Source organism: Typopeltis vanoorti, chromosome 2 (genome assembly GCF_054136105.1).
Source record: "Typopeltis vanoorti isolate ZY-2024b chromosome 2, IOZ_Tvanoo_1.0, whole genome shotgun sequence".
In the NCBI taxonomy this organism is placed as follows: Eukaryota; Metazoa; Arthropoda; class Arachnida; order Uropygi; family Thelyphonidae; genus Typopeltis; species Typopeltis vanoorti.
Window position 1 is genome coordinate 94705623 of NC_143550.1, and position 23768 is coordinate 94729390.

Here is a 23768-nt window from a genome sequence, read left to right on the forward strand (position 1 = left end):
TGGAATAAAAGTTATAAGCCTTATATAGAAGAAAACTGCCATTCCACAAAAACCCTCAACAGGAACCAAGGTTTAATCCTATCTGTTATATGGAAGACCTTAATCAGATCACTAAACACACATGAAATGAAGTTCAGTGCCCACTACAAAATCTTTCTCAACAAGTAAATCATGTGTCTGCGACACATGTATTGTTTCACGCTCAGTGCTATTTTGTTATTAAATTAGAATTGTCAGTTAACATCAAGCTTGTAATTTACTTTGCCTACCTTATTGTACCCTGAAGAAGCCGGTGAAACTAGGGTGATTAAATAGTTTATTAACACTTGACTTATACTTCTAAATAAGAGTTAGTTATTCATTAATCTCAGTGGTCAAGAATTATAACAATTTCAAATATTAGAGAAATATTCATCTATGGTAATTTTAAGTGGGTATCATTTCCCTTCCAGTTTTGTTAATCTCTACATGCACTTAATTTTCAATTGGAATATAGATATGCTTCTAGTAGCCATTTAGTTTAGTAAAGTTGAAACATTTCTATCAATTTTCAACATCAACTCCTCCAGCAGTTGAATGTGTGACAGTGGTGTAAATGATTTCTTTTGTGTCAGTCTTATAGAATCCCTTTAGTAACTTATACATTTCTGTCATGTCCCCCTCTTCTCTGCCTGTGAACTAAACTACAGCCCATACACCTTTGGTCTATCCTCATAGAGAGCATTCTGGCAACCTGTCACTGGCTTGTTTTCTCGTCTCTGAATCCTCTCCACCACCTCCTGATCTTCAAGAAACCCAGGTGACCAAATCTGTGCACAGTAGTCAAGATCTAGTCAAATCATAGCTTTATTGAGATGAATAATAACCTCCCATCTTTACTTATCATTGTGCTCTCAACATCCAAAAAAATCCTTTGAGCCATTTTTCTAACTTTTGCAATATTCTGAACTTATACATTGTCAAGTTTCTATCCACCACCATTCCCAGATCCATAGCCTCATCAATTTTCTTTAATCATAATCTTTTCAACCTGAAGTGCATTACATTAAATTGACAATCATTGTCCTTTGCCCACATTGTCAGTTGATTTAAATAGTTTTGCAGGATATCTACATCACCTTTTTACCAACTATTGCCCTCCCTAATTTTGCATTATCAGTAAATAACTGAATACCCCCCCCCCCTTAAAAGGAGTAGTGACCCCTAGTATTGAGCCCTGGGAAACTCCACTGGTCACCCTCATTTGCCTTGATTCCATTCCACCATACACCAGCCTCATGTCCATTCCCATTTGCTCCAACTTATGTAATAGTTTCCCATGCAGTATTCTGTCATATGCCTTTATAAAGTCCAACAATATTATGGTGTAGCTATATCCTTTATCCAGTTCTGCTGTCACTTTATTATAAGATGTGAATAAGTTAATAAGGCAGAATGTACCTTTTATAAAGCCTATGCTGCCCATTATAGAGTATCATATTCATATCCACCAATTCCTGAATTTTACTTTTAACCAACTTTTCCAATACTTGAACCACCACTCCAATACTAATTGGTCTCTAATTTGCTACTTCTTTCTTGAAGCCACCTTTATATAACTGAACCATATTACTCTTTCCACTCTGTTGGAACCTTGACAGAGCTGAGACTTTGATTAAACAACTTCGTCTGAGGCACTGCCAGTTCTGTTGCACATTCTCATACCACACCAGTTTATATACCATTCAGTCCTATTGCTGTGGTGTATTCACATTGATATTTTTCAATATGATGAGCAAATCCCATTTGTCTACCTCAATTTTCACATCAGCCTCTGTCCCATCAGTAACTGCAAAGTCTCTACCTGGATGATACACACTTGCAAAGTGATGCAAGTGTGTAAAATCAGTAACTCAGCTGTTTCTTCTTCTTCTGCTTTTGTCACTCTCTTACCATCAGCACTGAGTCAACTATCCTTGCATAATCATTCTTTCTCTTAGTTGCCACATAGTGAAGAAAACGCTTTTGGATTTACTGCTTAGCTAATTTTTTCTCATAATCTGATTTAGCCTTCTTTACCATACTAGTTTCCCTTTTTGCATGCATTTTGTATTGCTCATGAGGATGCAGATCACCTTTTTGTTTATATTCCTTCCACAATGCCTTCTTTTTTTTTAAGCTTCTGCTTTATATTTCTACCCATTCACTTAAAGAAGAAAGCAGGGCCGAAGCCAAATGGAGACTGTTGAGATTAAGTTTTCACATCATGACAAATAGTTCAGAAATAATGGAAATATTAAATGCAGATTATTTAACTTCTGTGGATATGTAAAAAATCATGTGAGAATGTGCCAAGAACAAAACTGTTCAGTATGTCGCAGCTGTATGGTGTAAATGGAATAGTACACAGTGCAATTTATAGTCTAAATTATAAGTCCGCAGTTAGAATTCTAGGAAGTACAGGAATATGGTCAGATATAAAATCAAGGGTACACTCTACCTCCACTTTTATTCATCATCTATGGATTGTGTTATGAAAGAAAGTTGCTTTATGCAGGTGATATTGCACTCCTAAATAAATTCAGTGCAATTCACAAGGATTCTTTAACTAAATTGACAAACATCTGTAACAAATTTGGCATGAAAATAAGCAATAAATAAACCAAACGAATTGGCAGAAACAGAAAACTTCAACTGCATTCTCAGAGAAGAACCTACAAAGCAAGTAAAATATTTCAGCTACTTAGGCAAAATTTTTAGTGAAGATGGCAAATTAAATATGGAGATAGACAAAAGAATAAGCAAAGATGGAATGGTGGGGAGCCAGTTGAAGAAATTTGTATGGAATAAGAGAGAAATTAACCAAAACACTAATCTAGGAAATATTTCTATTTCCTAGATTAGTGTTCTGGCTAATTTCTCTCTTATTTACTTTGGATCAGAGAGATGGTTTAGAAATAGGGATCAGAACAGAGACTAAGATATGAGAGTTCTGAGAAAAATTAGAGGCCTGAACAGATGGCATTGATGACAAAATCATATTAAAAATGAAGATATTAGGAAAAAATTTGACATTATTAGCATTCAAAAATGTGTGAGCAGTGCTAATCTCAAGTGGCATGGTCATTTAAACAGAATGAAAGAGGATAAGTTAGGAAAACAGGTGTTAATGCTGAGATGGTAGGAAAAGCCAAAAAGGAAGACCAAGATCTAGGTCAGTTGATGCTGTCTGAAGAAGACAGAAATCTAAGTTCTAACAATATTCGAGTACTGACAAGTGTTAGAGCAATCTGGAAGTACACTGCTTTGTGGGCATGTTGAAATTGAAGATGATAATGATGAGACAATCTGCTTTTATGTACCCTTTACTGGATTTCCAGTAAATGATTTCTGTTAAAGTGAGGACATGATCTGCAAGTCCAAATAGCATGCCAGTTAATGATACTATATTTCATACATTCTTTATGGAGAACCACCACAGACTTTCTTGACTGGATGAAATAAACAAACTACAAGTACAAGGTATCCAAAAGACCTGAGAGAAAGCAAGTAGAAATAGCTTATCGTTTGCTGACCTTGAGAAGGAGAAAGAAAAGATTAACATTGGATAGAACACAACCTATACTTAGAGATTCCGTAGACAGACACATAATTAACTTCTTCTTGATTGTCTGAAGATGGAGTACCTCAATATTTATGACTTTTGTTAGATATATAATACTTGTAATAGAGAGAGAGAGAGAAGGCTCATAAAATGTTGAGGGAAAATTATAATAAACCATTTTTTTCAAGTAATACATTTTTAATTAGTTAAGCATGTTTATAGAAAAAAAAACAGCTCTATATTTATTCAACATACTTATTTTTATTTATTAACTTAGTCAGAAATTTCAATTATGTTATTTTTATAGCGAATAATAATAAAAACAAAGATTGTAAAGATAACACGAAAACTGCAGATATTCTACTTGTCATCATCATCATCATCAAATTCCTGCCATGTACCCTCAAGGGGTATACAGGATATGACAGTACTACATGAAAAAATTACATCATTACTAACTTCCTATCTACAATTTTCCTCCAAATCAGTCTGTTACTTGTCAAGACTCCAACATCATCAGTCTTATATTTCTATCTAAGGCACTTTGTACCGTATCAATCCACCTATATCTTGGTCTTCCTCTGGGTCGTTTTCCTGCCAACCTGGCAGAGAACACTTGTTTTGCTAATCTTTTCTCTCCCATTCTATTTAAGTGACCATACCACCTGGGATTAGCTCTGCTAACGCATTCCTGGATGCTGACAATGTCAAGTTCTTTCCTAATATCCTCATTTTTAATATGATATTGCCATTGATGCCATCTGTTCACGCCTCTAATCTTTCTCAGGACTCGTGTTTTACTTCTGGCCCAGCTCTCAGATTCATAAGTTAAAACTGGTTTGAACACTGTCTTGTATACAGCTAATTTAGTGTTCCGACTAATTTCTTTATTCCATATGAATTTATTCAATTGACTTCCCACCATAGCAGCTTTGCTGATTCTGTTGTCTATTTCTATATTTAATTGCCATCTTCAGTAAAAATCGTTCCTAAGTAGCTGAAATGTTTTACTTGTTCCACAGGTTCTCCATTCACAACACAGTTGACATTTTCAATGATTCAGCCTATTTTCATTGTCTTTGTCTTTTTATTGCTGACCTTCATACCATATCTATTACAACAGCTATTCAATTTAGTCAGAGAATCTTGCAGACTTGTAGCGGATTTATTTAGAAGTATAACATCATCCATATAAAGCAAAGAGCTGACATTAACATCTCCAATTTTGATATCAGGTTTAATACCACATTCCTTCATAATGTGATCCATATAGATAATGAATAACAGAGGGGATAATGTACATCCTTGTCTCACACCAGATTTAACATTAAACCATCTTCCTGTACTTCCTTCAATTCTAACTGCTGACTTACAACTCAAATAAAGACGAAGTATTGCTTGATATACTGCCCCATTGACACCATATAACTGCAGCGTATTGAATAGCTTCTCTCTTGGCACCTTGTCATATGCCTTTTCCAAATCGACAAAACTTAAATACAGATCTTTGTTATATTCCCATGCTTTCTCGACTATTTGTCGTAAAGTGAAGATCTGATCCTGACAGCCTCTATTTGGCCTGAATCCAGCTTGTTCTTCACCAAGCTTTTCTTCCACAATTCTTCTCAACCGTTTCTCAAGTATACTTGCATAGATCTTTGCAGTGGCTGCACTGCATAGAACTATGCAGTGCAGCCACTGTAAGACTTTTATACCACCATACTTCAGCATTTCTGGTCAAATATCATCTACTCCTGCTGCCTTTCCACATTTCAAGCCTTTGATGGCTTTTTCTACTTCAAGTATGGATATGTATTCCTGACTGCATGCCTGGTCAGTGTTTTTTTATCACTGTGCTGTCATCACTGCTTGTTTCATTTAGCAGTTTTTCAAAGTAATTACTCCATACTTCAAGGATATCTTTTTCTCCTGTTTTCATGTCACCTTTATCATCTCTAATTCCTTTTACAGCACTCTTTCCTCCATTCCTAAGCTTCTTCAACAACCTCCAGAATATTTTGCCACCTTCTTGATATTTATTTTCTATATTCTTGACAAAGTCCTCCCATAACTTTTGTTTAGCTAGTTTTACACACTGTTTAGCTTTCTTAGATTTGTCTCTGTATTCTGTAAGAGTAAAAGCTGACTTATTTGCCAGGAGCTTTTGATATGCTTTCTTCTTTTCCTTCACTGCCTCTTTAACTTCCTGTGTCCACCAGGGAGTTCTGATTTTTTTTATCCTTGCACAGAACCTCACCACATGCCTCTCTGGCAGAATCAATCAATGTTTTCTTCAGAGTTTGCCACTGAATCTCCAAGGTTTGGTTCCTGTTCTCAAACTCTTTCATTTTCATTTCAATAATCTTTCTGTATTTTAGTCTACAGTTCACATCTGAGAGCTGCTCAACTTTTATTCGCTTTAAAACTTTCTTACATGTTATTCTTTTCAATATGAAATTCAATTTTATCCTGCTCAAGACTAAATAGTGATTACTTCCAATTTCAAATCCTCTGTACACTCTGGTGTCCTGCACCAGGTAGAAAACATAACTATCAACAATAACATAGTCAATGAGACTTTTCTTATTCCTAGCCTCTTCTCTCCATGTGAATTTGTGCACATTTTTATGTTGGAACATGGTGTTAGTAATAACCAGTCCATGTCCTGAGCAGAAATCCAACAGATATTTGCCATTATTATTAGCTTTGCTTTTTTTTTTTTTTCCCAAATTATTTTTGTATGTCTCACAATCATTTCCTACTCTGCTATTTAGATCCCCAACAAGGACCAAGTTTTCCTTTTTCATTGTGTCAGTTGCTTTTCTAAAGCATCAAAAAATTCCTCCACTTCTACCTTAGTAGAACCTTCTGTGGGACCATAGGCACAAATAAGTCTCATTGTCCAGTTCCCCATTCTCATATTTGCCCACATTACTCTACTTGAGACTGACTGCCATTCAAGAAGATTAGCCTTGTATTTTGTGTTGAATACTATGGCTACTCCTTCTTTTCCTTGATTGTCATTGCCTGAATATAACATTTTGTATTTATTGCTCAGAAAGATCTCACCAGTTTTGGTCTTTTTTGTTTCAGTCACCCCTATTATGTCGATCTGGTACTTATCTAATTCCTCAGCTAGCTGTCTTTGCCATTCAGGCTTCTTACGTTGATAGTACCAATCTTTAACTCTGGTGATGTTGAGTTGGGGTTTGTTTTCAGATTTGTTCCAGTAGCTGACTTTTCGCTGCTTGCCCTGGTTCCCTGGCGAAAACAACGGGGGCCTTGTTTAACCGGGCGACGCCCCAGCCGGCATGAAATTTTGTCATGTTGTACCATCATTTTTTATTTTGGTTTAACCAATAAGAATACAATTTGGTCGGCTAAATCCCAAATTGCCAGCCCATCCTCGTTCGTTCGGTATCAAAGTAGATACCCAACAGGGTGCACCACGGAAAGGTGAGGATTGGACATTAGGTCAGAAGCCCTGGTCGGTTCTCCGCATTCCTTTAAAGGCTATGTGGAGGTCTCTCAGTTATACAGCTTTGACCCTTAAGCACCCCTATTCTACATGTTGAGGGACTTAATCGTCATGGCTGGATAAATGGCAGGAGACTTCTACAGAGAATTTTAAGAAATGTGGAAACCCTATCTGTCTATAACTACAGTAGCAACTCTATCTCCAATCAGGGAAAGTGACCATGAAGTCTTAGTCTGGAAGGTTATATGTTAAATTATGTTATAAATTCTGTTAAATTCTCAGTCAAGAAAGCATTATGTGTGGAACTACAGAGCTAGTGATTATTGGCAAAGTTAGGTGGCAGCTTGGAGCAGTGTAGAAAGTAGTAGAAAAAAAGAATGAATATGTCAATTGTGCATAGGAAGTGGTCAGGGATTGTTTGAAAGACAGTATCAGACTGCACAGTTATTATTAGCCTTGTCTTAAGTTTGATTGAGAACTTGAACACTTAGTAGAAAAATTTCTTCATAATGCTCGCATGCAGTTTTGTTTCTTTTTTTATGTGGGAATTATGAGAGCTCTACTTCAGTCATCTAGAATTCTATCTTCTGAACAGGCATTCTGAATTAGGTTATGTAACGACTGCAAAACTTTTGTACCTCCATATTTCAGAATTTCTAGTCACATATCATCTACTCCAACTGTCTATCCATTACAGGATTTGTCATACTGACATTCTTGCTAACCAACTTCTTATCCAATTTTCAGGGATAACTCCTTCTTCTACCCCCCCAGTGCTGAAAAATTTTTTCTCTGCATTAGTCCTATAAAATCCATTTAGCAACAGGCGTTTCTGTTGTATATCTCCTCTTTTCTCCTTATCAACTGACTTCTACAAACTCTCAGGCTATTCCAATGTACAGCACATCTCAGTCTCCCCCCTCCCCCATTTTATTCGGGTTCCAGAACTGGCATTGCTGACTAATTAGGCCTATGGCTGGGTCAGTATTCCTGATTGTAATCTCTGTGTGTGTGTGTGTGTCCACGGGCCGGTTTGTCTGCTTGCAGAATGAAAAACCCCAGATAAACTGGCGGGAAAAATCCTGCTGTTCACGCCCAAGACCAGCTAACTTGGCTATGGCTGAGGAAGATCCTTAAGCTCTTCACATTGTCGATGGGAATCAAACCTAGGACACTCCTTCCCCGTATGGTTGTGAAGTGCAAAGTCACTCACTTACCCTATAATTCCACTATACTCCTTCTTAATGGAAAATTCCACATGGTTAGCAACTTCCCATGTCAAAACCAAATAGTTGCTTTCCAACCCTAATTCCCTGATTCAGTTTTGGATGAAAAGATTACAAGCTATATAGTTCACTGATGAAAAACTGCTGTTTCAAGTAATTATCACTTAGTGGGTGGGCAAATTCCATTTCCTTCCTACCATTTGATCTTTCTTCCTTCCAGTTTATTTCCTCATGATGGAAGATTTCATGATAATTATAATAAATTTAGTTTAATCCTTTATCCAAGTGTAAGAAAACAAAGTTTGCACCTGAAAATATCTTCAGGAGTGAGGTAAGGTAGTGCAACACCAGCTTGGCCCACCTTTGCTTGGAGTTGCACTCAGTCCTGAAGATATTTTCAGGTGCAAACTTTGTTTGCTTACACTTGGATAAAGGATTAAACTAAATTTATTATAGTCTAACCAAGTGAAAAATAAACTTCCTTCATGATAATTACTCAGCATTCACTCATACTAATTGCTGATGCATATCCCCCCCCCCCTCAATTGTATAGCAGCAACCAACCATAAGTTTTGTCCTTTTGGTCTCTCTTTCACACCAGATTTCCTTGGGTGAACTACCTTCCACTTCTTTGTCTTTCTGAATGATCTCCTACTTTTGTATGCAGTTTGTCTGCTATCATCAGCAGGTGATAGTACTCTGAAAATACTCTTCCTCCTCACATTCCATCTCTAACTACATTATCTGCTGCAACTAAGTCTCACTGATGCCTGTAACTTTTGGTAAGGTTACACTAACCAATGCCAAAAACTATTCTCTCTTATTCCTAATACTTTTGTCATTAGTATACATAAACTGCTGTATCCTCTTAACTAAGTGGACAGTTCTTCTTCCAGAGTACACCTAAACCATAATCACATCCAAGTGTCATTTTGTATAGACTGCTCCTTCTTTCAATCACTCCCAGCCTCATGTCCATTAGTGCTACAATGGTGCCTAGTTGGACGAAGTCCATCGTTTCTGCTGTTCTTCCCTGTCTTCATATTACTGTTTTCACGCTCCTGATCTCAACACTTGCTCTTATCAGATTATTAACAAAGGCTTTCATCCTTTAACTCACTACCTCTGTTTTAATCACTCTTTAAGATGAGAACTTGGGCTTTACTCTTAGCCTACACTAACACTTGCAGCAGTTGCACAAAAAAGCTTCAAAAAGCTTCTTTCCTTCCATTCTTTTATCTCTTCACATCCAGATCGTACCATTATTCAAAGAAAACTGACCTCCCCCTGCATCTTTTCCTCCTCCTCAGCTGACCATAGCATAACACTTCTTACAATACCAAGAGCAGTTGAATGTATATACCTCTGGTCTTTTGATAGATTGGCATGAGACAAATCGAACAGCTTAGATACCAACAAATCTTGGGATATCTGTTCAATGTCTCTTATACTTTGCCATTGTCTGACTTTCCTAAAAGCAAACCTCTATTCAGCCCATTCCAAGGTAAAAAAAAAAAAAAAAACAGAGAGATAACAGTTTGCCATTAACCTATCATCCTCATCTCAATTCTCTCAAAAATAATGGAGATTTTCATCATTGGTCATCTTCATTACTAGTATTGATTCCACTACTCTGTCTCCAGTCATCCATCTCTTGATAGAACCTACAAAAAGGTTGAGAGAAACTCATGTTACTGCTCTTGATATATCAGGACATTTCATCACATCTAGCATTTGTAATTGCATGGGCAGTTTTTTTCTTGGTCATTCACTGTGTGTGTCATTGGCTTTTTCTTCACTGGTGTAAGTGCAGAGCCTTGAAGAACTCAAGCGCTTTGTGTTTATATCCTGTTCCTCATCCTTTATTTATATAAACAACTCTCTCTTTGTCTCTAACCCCAATTCCTATTTATAGCTTTGCTGTTGATAGTATGCTTCATTTTTCCTTTTCATTTGATGACTTGTGCAGCTTGAACTCTGAAATTTTTGCGTTTTTCAGTGAAGTGAGAACACTATCCATATTCAGTGTTGCTAATACGTAGTCCTATCTTCTTTCTCACAAAACAGATCTCATTTCACTTTCCCATTATCTTTGACCAAATCTCCAGGCAGATTTCTTATCTTGGACCAATAAAACTTTATCCTTTCCTAGCCCAACCACATTACATGAATGAAATTAGTTAGTATATCCACAGTGCAGTATTAATTTATTTAAATGCATTTCATATAATAGAAAATAACTACTGAAGTCTTCTGATGACAGACTCATTACATAGCATTCTCAGTCTCCAAGACACTACCTGTCACCTTATACAAATTTCAGATCTGTCCGACTTTAGAGTTGTTATGCTATCCAGATGAGAGTTATCTGATTAATTGAGAGAACCTACAGATACTACTCATTTCAGTTGCATAATTATCTCCCTTATAGGTTTACTCCTTCCCACATATGTTCTTATCTGCCTTATGTCTTGTCTATAGGTAATTCCATGGACACTGTTCTACTATACTATTCCATCGTTCTGCTTAAGATATCCTTAGTGTGTTCTTATTTGTGCTCATATGATGTAAATAGAAGAATTAGAATATAATTACATCTTCATTGAAAATTGATATAATTCCAAAGTAGTAAAATGAATATTATTAAAAAATGCCAAGTGATGAATAAAAATTATGTAACTATAAAGATATTGTTACTCTTCCTTGTATAAGAAATGTCACAGGTAAAGTATAATGCTTAATAAAAAATAACTCAAATCCTGATGGAATTTTCTCTTTTTTTAAAAAAAAAAAAAAAATTACAGTTGTACTTAGGTCGCTAATTCCCTTCAATAATTAGCTCATCATTGAAAGAATCCTGAATCACCAATGTTCCTGTGGTATTTGCTGTATTGGTCAGATTGTCAAGTCCAGAAAAATTCAGAACAAACAAAGTAAAAGAAAGATTTCAGCATATAAAAGATGTTGGGTAAAAAAGGAACCTGATATCTGATCCTTTATACCACCAAAGAAAGTTTTGCATAATGTGTTTTCATATACTAAAGAAAGCAGTTTTGTTTTTCAAACAATTATTATTATTACGTGACACCTCCAGAGAGTCCAAAGACTCGTCGAGGGAGGGCTCCTACTCTACAGCTCTGTTTCCACCACTCATTGACATTGATGACAATGATGCCTCTACATAATCATGATTTGCATGCATAATATCTTCAACTTCTTCACCAACTGGAGATCCACGAGCTAATTAGCAATCACTGGTATAGATTTTATCACTCATGATCTGTAGTCAAAAGCCATGAAAAGGTTTAAAGGAACTCATGTAGCTGTTGTCATTTCCATGATAGTTGCAGAAGTTGCTAGTCAACATCCATACAGTTCAACTCCAAACTTATTGAACCAGTTTCTCATTCTCATTCTTTATACCTCTGCTCTTTAGAATAGTCTTTCCCCCTATACTGTCTACCCCAATGATTACAAACTTCATGTTTTCAAGGAACACAAACACATATTCCTTTGTTCTTTTAACCACTTGCCCCCACTTGACACTGTGATTCCATAGGTATTAGAACCTCCCTTATGTGGGGGCTGATATGAAAAAAAAATAAAATAAAAAACTTATTAGGTCTGGCACAAAGGAACTACTCACAAACCACCATCATATGATCTGCTCTCTACTCTTTACATTGGGGTTGCCATTTTCCTCTCAGATCACTTTACATGTCAAGATAAATGATTTTCCACCAATGCTAGAATATCCAAGATCTCTGTACTCTTACCCACTCTCCTCCTGTACTTAAATGACTTTCTCTCACTGAATAGCATTGCTGATGACAATACACTATATTCCTCTTCTTTCCTTAACAAATTTTGTAGTTCATAATCCTTAGAAGCTTCATGATTAGCAGCTTGAACTCCAATATGTTAGTAGGGCAAGGATAGCCTTACTTATAGTTCTCTCTCATTTCTAATAAGAAAGATTTCACTTCACTTTCCCCTTAATAATATCCAGTCTGCAAATTGTGATTAGATTTCTCTTTTTTGCTAACTCACACCTTTAGTCTTTCCTGCTTCCTGCTTTGAACACATCTCAGTAGGTTATCCAGCCTACAAAAATCTAGGTACAATTTTCTGTTCAAGGCACTACCCTCTCACCATTACATTTGTATAGCATGTGTAAATTCCATATCTGTCCAGTCTTGAAAGAATGCTACTCACACATTCAGGATGGTTCACCTCATAATGTCTGATGCTCTAGAAGAGGTCATTGTAAGTAATTGCTACTACTTCAGATTGACACAGTCACTTTTTCATACATGTTTTGTTCTGCATTATCTCTCTCTCTCTCTCTCTCACTGCCATAGCTGTTTTCAAGTGTTCTGCTGAGCTGCCATCAATGCCATTCCTTTGGTTTCTTTCAAGACAGTAAAAACACATGCATCTGCTATTCAACATTCATTTACTCTCTAGCTTCAAAGTTACCAAACTAATGTGCACACTTCCTTTTATTCCTTATTAGAACACTTAAGGAATAGAACAACGTAGTTAAGGATATAAATTAAACTTTAATAAATATTTTCCGATATTTCGGCAACGTCACGTTGCCATTTTCCTTTTATTCTTCCTTTTATTCCATTTACTTCTCTTCTTTTTAACATGATCTATATATTCCCCAAAAACTGCAACCTTCAGCTATTCATGAAGTATTTCATGAATAGCTGAAGGTTATTCATGAAGTATTTCAGATTACTTCTTTCTTCATATTCTCTTGTCACATGTGCGAGCCTGATATATATTTAATACTAATTTGCAAGTCATGAGTTATAAGCATTCCTTACTAAAGCAAAAAGTGTTGTTTGGTAACTGCATTGTATTATTGGTAGGGAGAAACATGTCATGCCAGAATAAAGAGCATAGCACATACCATTTAAGATATGATCTTAACGTATGTTTAATTTTCACTTTAAAAAAATTAAAGCATGAAGTAAACTTGTGATATTAGATCTACAGTATTGCAGTGCACTCTTGAAATGAAAAGATGTAGCAAACATGACCACCAAGGTTCTCTGATTTAAAAAAAAAAAAAAAAAAAAAAAAAAAAAAAAAAAAAAAAAAAAAACCAGTGGTAAGAACAAACCTATGATATTAGTAATTTGCAATTCATTAATTATATAAGTATCTTTTTATTTTTAATTGCTGAATATTTATATCAGCACTTCAGTTTTCATGTTTTCTATTAATTTGGTATTTGGTTGAGAATCGTAAGCATCTGTGACTATAATATTGACTGCAGAGCTATGTCACAAGCCACAGTTCATAAAAACACAGAAATTGAACTCTCACCTCCATGCATACCATGGAAAAGTCTTAATTTCTCACCGGTCTATCAATTGCTTCAAATGATACTGCTTTTCCCATCTGGTATATATACTATCTACCAATAATTGTCTGGACACTTTAGCAATTTGCAGTTGATACTAGCAGGCGAACCCTAAGATCAGATTTGTCCACCTTTGGCTTTGATCACCACCTGTACCCTTTGAGGGAGGCTTTCCACCAATGTGTGGCAGACATCAAGTAGAATTTGTCTCCGTTCCTCCATCAAAGCAGCACTGAGTTCAGCGACAGATCAAGAACGTGCTGCTCTGGACCTTAGTCGTCACTCCAATTCGTCCTACAGGTGTTCGATGGGGTTGAGACTCTGCACAGATCTCTTCCTGCCATTCCATAATAGCTGTAACTTTGTGGCATGGGCATTGTCATATTGATAGTAACATGGGTCTCTTCCATAAAAACTCCAGTGCAGGCAGCACCTGATTATCCAGAATATCATGATACTGAGCTGCCTTCATGGAACTACAGACAATGACCAGTAGTCCCACTCCAAACCAGCTGAATGCACCCCACATCATTACTCCCCCACCACCAAACGTTAGTTTCAGTACAACACACTGTGGTAACAAGCGTTCACCAGACTACCTCCACACCCACACCCTACCATCAGACTGGAAACAGGTGAACGTTGATTCATTGCTCCAGAGTACCATTTTCCACTGGTCAATTGTCCAGTTCATATGCTCTTTGCACCAGGCCAGTCGAGCCACCTTGTTCATTGTTGTGACATTCAACTTGTGTGCTACTGCTCTTCCATGGAAACCTAGTAAATGGAGTTCTTTTTGTACACTATTAGTGCTCACCATGGTCCATGGTGTTACTGGTGCTCTGGAACTTATCATGGATGCCGGTTTTTGCATGCCACCTGTTTTAACACCCTCATGCATGTCAGTCATTTTCAGTGGCTGTCCTGGATGCTTTCCTACTAGTGATGCCAGAACGTCTCCATTTGTTGATCACATCGCCAACCATTGATTTTGGATGCTCCAGTTGAGCAGCAGTGGCATGTATGGACATGCCACCAATGTGACAGCTCACAATGACACCTCTCTCAAAGTCACTGAGTTCACCTCATGTTGCCATACCACCTGTATTCAACTGATATGATGAAATATTGTTTCTTACTATCTGTGCACCGGTTTATATGTTATTAACAAACCTGGAATGTTCCATAACTTCAAAAAACAGGGGTATCCGGACAATTATTAGTATATTGTGTACATCAGTTATGTATTTCGGTGAAGTGACTGGTGGTGAAGATTTTGAAAAAGTTAGTAAGAGCTCATATACAGAAATGCACTGACAGAGCATCTATATTTTACAAAGTACAACATGGATTTACTTATATTTATATATTGATCCCATAAATGAGAGGTTGAGGGACCTACGGGTATAAGCACATCAGTACCATGTATGGGGTGCAAATAAGGACTGAGACAAAAGTCTATTGATATACCAACCAGGGGACAGAAGTGGATCATATAAAAGTGAAAGCTGTAAACCAGCTTTCACTTTTATGTGGTCCATTGCTGCTCTTGTATTAACAAGTGCAACCAAAAGGGGGGAAATGATAGTTGCCAGTTCAGCAGAGCAGTGACCGTTGAAGTACCTTTAGAATAGATACAGTGCTTAAACATTGCATCTGTTAGATAGTGGTTGGTGTGAATCTGTAAGAGAGGGATCATCTATGAGCCTAATGGCTCTCCTCTGGACAGCATTAAGAATTTTAAGGGAAGTTTAAGGTGCCCTATCCCAAACATGTGAGCAGTATTCTAAGCATGGGCAGATTTGGAATTTTTGTATAGTTGAGTGGTAAGGTGTAAAATAGCATCTTAAATGAAAGAGAATGCCTAGTTTTTTGGATGCCGAGGAAGCCATTGATGGCATATGTTTATGCCAGGAGAGACTGGAGTTAAATGTTAGCACAAGCAGAGAGAGAGATCTTATCTTGTATGGTGATTTATGCATTACTGAGGGTAAAGGTAGAAGAGCTGAGATCTCTTTTGCAAAATAAAAGGCAGTACTATGTTTTTATGGTATTTAACATGACAAAGTGGTCCTTGCTCCCATTTGAAGGATAGTGTGTAGATCAATGTTTAAGGCACTAGTTGTAGAAGATCTTGTAGCCTGAGAAATCAGTGTAGCATGGCTTGTCAAATGAGCAGAAAGTTCTATTGTCTGCAAAAGTTTGTGGATTGAATTAGTGGTAATTGTGAGTAGGTCATTTATGTACAGGAGAAAGAGAGTACAGGATAGGACAGATCCTTGAGGCATTCCAGCTTTCTGGTGAAGCTCAGAGAAATGGAGCTATCCACCATGACTCACAGGTGACAACCAGAGAGAAAGCTAGTTACCCAGTTACAAAGGTGGCAAGAGAACAAAAGATGGTAATTTGTTTAGCAGGTCTTGATGCCAAACATGGTCATAACCTTTGGAAATGTCAAGAGCAACTCTCTAAACCTTTCCATGGCATATGTCTTTCATTGATATTTTTCAAGTATGTATTATTGAAAGCTTGACTAGGATTCTTCCTTCAGTAAAAATAGTTGAAAATTATATAATGCAATTTCTCATCAGGATAGGTACTCTTATATGTGGAATTAAAGTAATATGCAATTTATTTGTTATCTTATATTTGTAGATGATGCTAGAATTCAAAATTAAGGTGACTGATTTTTCAAATATTAAAATTATTTGTATAGCTGTTATAGGTCTGTACATAAAGTTTTCAGGTTGCGATAGAACACAGTACCTTAACTTTAATCAAGGTTTCTCTCTTTTAGGCTCAGAGGACCTGCTTCACAATCCTACGAAAAATGGTAGAACTATGGGGTATGTTTTTTATTACTGTATATAATATTCTAGTATTTATTAACTCATTACTGGATAATGTAAATTAGATACCAGTTCCCATTTTGCTTTTCTTAGGAAAAGTAGGAGTACATCAAAGCATTCTCCTTGGTGTTGTTCACCTCTGTTAGCACATCAGTCCCTGCTCTCTCTCTCTCTCTCACACACACACACACATATTGGTACCCAGAAAATTCTCTGAAAACAACAATTTACTGAATGGCAATTTATCAAATAAACAATTCATTAAAAAAATCTTCATCGAAACTACAAATCATTGGAGGAGCAGTTCACCAAAAAAATGAATTATATGGTGTGTGGAGTCTGTTTATCAAAAATTACTTCAGTTTTTATTGAATTAACTGTAATGCTTTTGAATCTTACCTGCATATTATTCCCCATGTATATTTTATTTGGTGTCAGGTTTTTTTTTTAAATATTTGTTTCAGTCTGTATGTGTACACCATGTATTTTATGTGCATTTACATTATATGGAAAAGACTATGTAAAAAATATTTTCTAAAACCAAACCAAATGGAACTTTTCCATTCACTTACTTGAAACCTCTATATGTATGTATGTATATATATGTACACACTGAGTTAGCTTTGCAACACCCACCTAATAATGCATTTGTCCACCCCTCTGCGCAATCATGGCTCGCAGATACCTTGGAACAAATTCCACAAGGTGTTGAACATCCTCCGTGCATAACTCGACCCATGCCCGGTGCAGCATCTCCATCAGTTTACACTCATTCCACAAAAGAGGATCAGTAGTCCTCACGCTCTGTTCTGCCATATCCTACACATGTTCAGTTGGGTTGCAATCGGTGGAGTTTGGGGACCAAGACAATGTGGTGAATTCACATGTTCCTCCAACTGCTCAGTAGTTGTACGAACCCAATGACAAGGTGTGTTATCCTGTTGAAAGATGGCACTGCAGTTGGGATAGACCTCCTGCAGATATAGATGGAGATGGTTGTTAATTGGTACCTGGAGCATTCAGCATTTGTGAGATGATAACCAACGAACATAAGGCATACTAGGAAAAGCTTCCCAGAGACTATAACACCACCTCCACTAGCCTGTTGAACCCCAGCTGTACAACCAAGGGATAGGCGTCGTGCTTTTTATGCCAAATGCATACTCAGCCATCAGCATAGTGCAACAGGAAACAGGACTCATCACTCCAGTCAACCTTCTTCCATTTGTCGAGGGTCCATTGCTAACATTCCTTGGCTGATGCAAAGCATTGTTTCTGATTCCTGGCTATCATCTTGGGTATCCTTGTTGGTCTCCAGCTGTGGAACCCCCAGGCGAAGCAAGGTACAGCACATGGTGCATGTGGGAATGGGTCGAACTGCCCCACTGTTGTACTGGGTGAGCTGTGTGATCATTACATGTCATTGCTGAGATACCAGTCATGACCCCACCCCCCCCCACACACACACACTCACCTCTAGGATCAGCCATGCATGACTGACCTTGAGCCTTTCTGTTGGATATCTGTTCATGGTTAATCCAGTCCTGGCACACCCTTGATACAGTAGTACATGAGGAACCAACAAGTGCAGCTGTTTCCAAGGTACTGGCACCTGCCCTCCATTCTCCAACTATCTACCTGCAATCAAATTGGCTTACATCACCACTTTTCCACATTACTGGCAAACATTTACTGATTACGTACAGAAAATAGGTGTTCCTATTTATAGTAGCTGAACGTGCCATAGATATCATATGGTACTTTGTTATCACTCCTAATATGTAAATCAGGAATGGGGTATTCCTAAAATGCAAAGCTAACTCAGTGTGTATATATAGCAATATTTTGTCTGATATCTGCTAGAAGATAAGATTCATCAGAATTTTTTTTTTTTTTCGATGATGCCTGTTTTCAGTTCATAGTCTTCTTGGAAAGGGCAGGGGCAAGAACTTATGTCCAATTGCTGTAGAGTACATTATTATAAATGTCATGGTTTGTTTTTCTGTAAATCAAACCACACAATTCAAAACCTGTAAGCATTCTGTGATGTGATTTCTAAGTAGAATTATGAATAAACAATAAAATACTTTAATTTAGAAGTGACAGCATTCTTTTAAATAAATACCTTTAGAATTATTATATAAAATAGTGGTTTCTTGAAAGTAATCATCTTCAGTCAAGTTATTTGAGAACAAAAAAAAAAAAATGCATAGTCATCTTTTTATTTATTTATTTGTTTTTGTAAGAAAAAGAGACATATTTCATTAATGTCTGCTATTAATGACAAGCTATTATTATTATTACTATACTACTATTACTATACATGAAATGCATAGCTATTCATGTATTAAAGGGATATCTGGAAAATAAACAATGCTATAGTACAACCTTAATACTATTATCTCTGCTCCCACACACACACACACAAAAAAGAATTTATTCAACTTCTCCCACAGCCCACACCCAGAGATCACCCTCAGTATTTTTGGATACAAATATTTAACAATAATAGTTCTCAGGCCTTTACTAACGTAACTTTTTCACCCTTTTCTCTACTTTTTTTATTAACCCCAACTGCTTTTATATCAATTTTCCTTACATACCTTTTCACACTGCTATGTGTTTTTATTATGCAGATAAAAATGACTGCATAATCAAAACATATTTGTATATTCCATAATTCTGTGTATTGTCTTCAGACATTGCACACAGGATTCCTTCAACAGTAAACAAATCATCTGCTTACACCATATTGATGAATCTGTTAGTGTCCATGAATATGTTTTCCAGCAGTCAGACAATACACAGAATTATGGAATATACAAATATGTTTTGATTATGCAGTCATTTTAAACCATCAGACTGGAGGAACAATCTAGGAGTAATATGGTGTAGTTAGGAATTAATTTATATATATATATAAAATTGTACCAGTTTAATTGATCAATACCAGCAGAAATGTTTATAAAACAATAAAGAAAGAAAACTTGGAGCAGAAATTGGACATCTGTAGAGTAGGGAGAGTAGTAGTCAGGCAGCATTTTGTACTCCTTTCCATGTTGTTTATTTTTAATTATTTATTAAACATTTTTAGAATAGATTACGTTTATGATTTATATACTTCATGCATTTGTATATACACACATTAAAGTAGGTTTTGATAAATGATATTTTTGTGGAATAAATAAGAATTATTATGTGAAAAATTTATTATGGAGAGTATCCACCAGATAGTTCTCATATATAACATTTTTCATGTAATTGTAATACAGTGTTGAAAATATTTTAATTTAAAATTTAAGGTGGCCAGGATACCATGACTGGATTTGTTGAATTTATGTACAAGTCCATTGTGCCTGCCTGTTTTGCAGCACCTCTAAAAGAAACATTTGACTTATCTGATGCACAGACTATTCTGGTAAGCTTTACTGATTTTTGACATTTCATTCATAATTTTGAAATATTTTAGTCAAGTACAAATCAAATTACACTTTTAAAATAATAAAGTTGTGAGGATCAAATTCAATGTAGCAAGTATGAAAAATCCAAATTGACCCATTTTCTCATTTTTTATATACTAATTTAGCAAGTTTATATATATATATATATATATATATATATATATATATATATATATATATACACAACTTCATTAGGTTTTTTGTCCATTGCAGGAGAAATAACTACTCTTTCTACTCTTATGTAGAAAGAGTAGTTATTTCTAGAGTTCTTTTATCTTGTAATCTTAAGCTTAATTAACATTTTAATTTAATTAAAATTAATGTGCAGAAATTATTTTCTGCACACAATGAAGTGTCAAAAAGAAGTTTAATATAAAGTTGAACTTCTTGGCTTACATCTTAAAGAAAGATAAAAATGTTGCCTTAAAAATAGATTTTTAAAAATATTTTATAATTCTGAAGTTAAAATGAACTGAAGAATTTCATATAAATATTTTAATATATCATCATCTTGAAGTGTGTGCAGACTAATTTGAGAGTACTACAAAATTAAGTTTATATTATTACTACTCTCCTATAAACAGTTTTCCTCTGAATTAGTCTCTTACTTGTTAGCACTCCACTATTGTTGTAAATAACATTTGGGTGCATTAAGGGTCAAAGCTGTATAACTGAGAGGAGACCCCCACATAGCCTTTAAAGGAATGCAGAGAGCTGACCAGGGCTTCTGACCTAATGTCCAATCCTTACCTTCTTATGGTGCACCCTGTTGGGTATCTACCCGGATACTGAACGAATGAGGATGGGCTAGCAGTTTGGGATTTAGCTGACCAAACTGTATTCTTATTGGCTTAACCCAATATACAAAATGATAGTACAACATGACAAAATTTCATGCCAGCTGGGGCGTCGCCCGGTAAACAAGGCCACCGTTGTCTTCGCCAGGGAACCAGGGCAAAAAGTCAGCTACTGGAACAAATCTGAAAGCACACCCCCAACTCAACATCACCAGAGTTAAAGATCGGTACTATCAACATGAGAATCCTGAATGGCAAAGAAATGGAGCTAGCTGAGGAATTAGATAAGCTACAGATCGACATATTAAGCATGACTGAAACAAAAAAGAAAAACTGGTGAGATCTTTCTAAGCAATAAATACAAAATGTTATATTCAGGCAATGACAATCAAGCAAAAGAAAGAGTAGCCATAGTATTCAACACAAACGAGGCTAATCTTCTTGAATGACAGACAGACTCAAGTAGAGTGATGTGGGCAAATATTAGGATGGGGAACTGGACAATGAGACTTATTTGTGTCTATGGTCCACAGAATGCTCTACTAAGGTAGAAGTGGAAGAATTTTTTGGGGCTCTATAGAAAGCTACGGACACAATGAAAAAGGAAAAGTTGGGAATCTAAATAGCAGAGTAGGATGTGATTTTCAGACATACAAAAATGTTTTGGGAAAATTTGGAGAAAAGTGCAAAGCTAATAATAATGGCAAATACCTGTTGGATTTCTGCTCAGGACATGGACTGGTTATTAGTAACACAATGTTCCAACATAAAAATGTGGACAAATTCACATAGAGAGAAGAGGCAAGGAATAAGAAAAGTCTCATTGACTACATTATTGTTGATAGTGATGTTTTCTCCCTGGTGCAGGACACCAGAGTGTACAGAGGTTTTGAAATTGGAAGCAATCACTATTTAGTCTTGAGCAGGATAAAATTGAATTTCATATTGAAAAGAATGACATGTAAGAAAGTTGTAAAGTGAATAAAAGTTGAGCAGCTCTCAGATGTGAACTGTAGACTAAAATACATAAAGATTATTGAAGAAAAAATGAAAGAGTTTGAGAACAAGAACCAAACCTTGGAGATTCAGTGGCAAACCTTGAAGAATGCCCTAATTGATTCAGCTACAGAGGTAAGTCTGCAAGAATAGCAAAATCAGAACTCCGTGGTGGAAACAAGAGGTTAAAGAGGCAGTGAAGGAAAAGAAGAAAGCATTTCAAAAGTTCCTGGCAAATAAGTCAGCTTGTGCTCTTAGAGAATACAGAGACAAATGTAAGAAAGCGAAACACTGTGAGCAAAAGTCATGGGAGGACTTTGGCAAGAACATAGAAAATAAATATCAAGAAGGTGGTAAGATATTCTGGAGGTTGTTCAAGAAGCTTAGAAATGGAGGAAAGAGTGCTGTAAAAGGAGTTAGAGATGATAAAGGTGACATGAAAACGGAAGAAAAAGATATCCTTTAAGTATTGTAATTACTTTGAAAATTTGCTAAATGAAACAAGCAGTGATGACAGCACAGTGATAAAAAAACAATGACCAGGCATGCAGTCAGGAATACATATCCATACTTGAAGTAGAAAAAGCCATCAAAGGCTTGAAATGTGGAAAGGCAGCAGGAGTAGATGATATTCGACCAAAAATGCTGAAGTATGGTGGTATAAAAGTCTTACAGTGGCTGCACTGCATAGTTCAGAAAGCCTGGACAGAGGGATGAATTCCAGACGAGTGGAGTAGAGCTCTCATAGTACCCATATATAAAAAGGGAAATGTGAAAACTGAATGTGAGAATTATAGAGGTATATCCCTACTGAGTGTTCCTGGTAAGATATATGCAAGTATATCTGAGAAACGGTTGAGAAGGATTCTGGAAGAAAAGCTTGGTGAAGAACAAGCTGGATTCAGGCCAAATAGAGGCTGTCAGGATCAGATCTTCACTTTACGACAAATAGTGGAGAAATCATGGGAATATAACAAAGATCTGTATTTAAGTTTTGTTGATCTGGAAAAGGCATACGACAAGGTGGCAAGAAAGAAGCTATTCAATACACTACAGTTATGTGGTGTCAATGGGGCATTATATCAAGCAATACTTAGTCTTTATTTGAGTTGCAAGTCAGCAGTTAGAATTGAAGGAAGTACAGGAAGATGGTTTAATGTTAAATCTGGTGTGAGACAAGGATGTACATCATCCCCTCTGTTATTCATTATGTATATGGATTACATTATGAAGGAAAGTGGTCTTAAACATGATATCAGAATTGGAGATGTTAATGTCAGCTCTTTGCTTTATGCAGACAATGCTATACTTCTAAATAAATCCGCTACAAGTTTGCAAGATTCTCTGACTAAATTGAATAGCTGTTGTAATAGATATGGTATGAAGGTCAGCAATAAAAAGACAAAGACAATGAAAATAGGCAGAATCATTGAAAATGTCAACTGTGTTGTGAATGGTGAACCTGTGGAACAAGTAAAACATTTCAGCTACTTAGGCACGATTTTTACTGAAGATAGTAAATTAAATATAGAAATAGACAATAGAATCAGCAAAGCTGGTATGGTAGGAAGTCAATTGAATAAATTCATATGGAATAAGAGAGAAATTAGTCGGAACACTAAATTAGCTGTATACAAGACAGTGTTCAAACCAGTTTTAACTTATGGATCTGAGAACTGGGTCAGAAGTAAAACACTTGACCAAAGACTAGAGACCGCAGATGAGAGTCCTGAGAAAGATTAGAGGCGTGAACAGATGGCATCAATGCAATATCATATTAAAAACGAGGATATTAGGAAAGAACTTTACATTGTCAGCATCCAGGAATGCGTTAGCAGAGCTAATCTCAGGTGGTATGGTCACTTGAACAGAATGAGCAAGTAAAGATTAGCAAAAGAAGTATTCTCTGCGAGGTTATAGGAAAAGACCCAGAGGAAGACCAAGATATAGGTGGATTGATATGGTACAAAGTGCCTTATATGATAGAAGTATAAGATCTGA

The 23768-nt window shown here is 36.2% G+C and overlaps 1 protein-coding gene across 1 annotated transcript in view; it reads left to right on the plus strand.

The window, feature by feature from the left end:
• LOC150109266 (exportin-T-like) overlaps positions 1-23768 on the plus strand; it is a 359762-nt gene that overhangs the window by 318761 nt on the left and 17233 nt on the right. Inside the window, exons 23-24 of the mRNA XM_090401965.1 lie at positions 16462-16510; positions 19816-19931. Coding sequence (XP_090258091.1) covers positions 16462-16510; positions 19816-19931 — 165 coding nt within the window. The remainder of the gene's footprint in view (positions 1-16461; positions 16511-19815; positions 19932-23768) is intronic.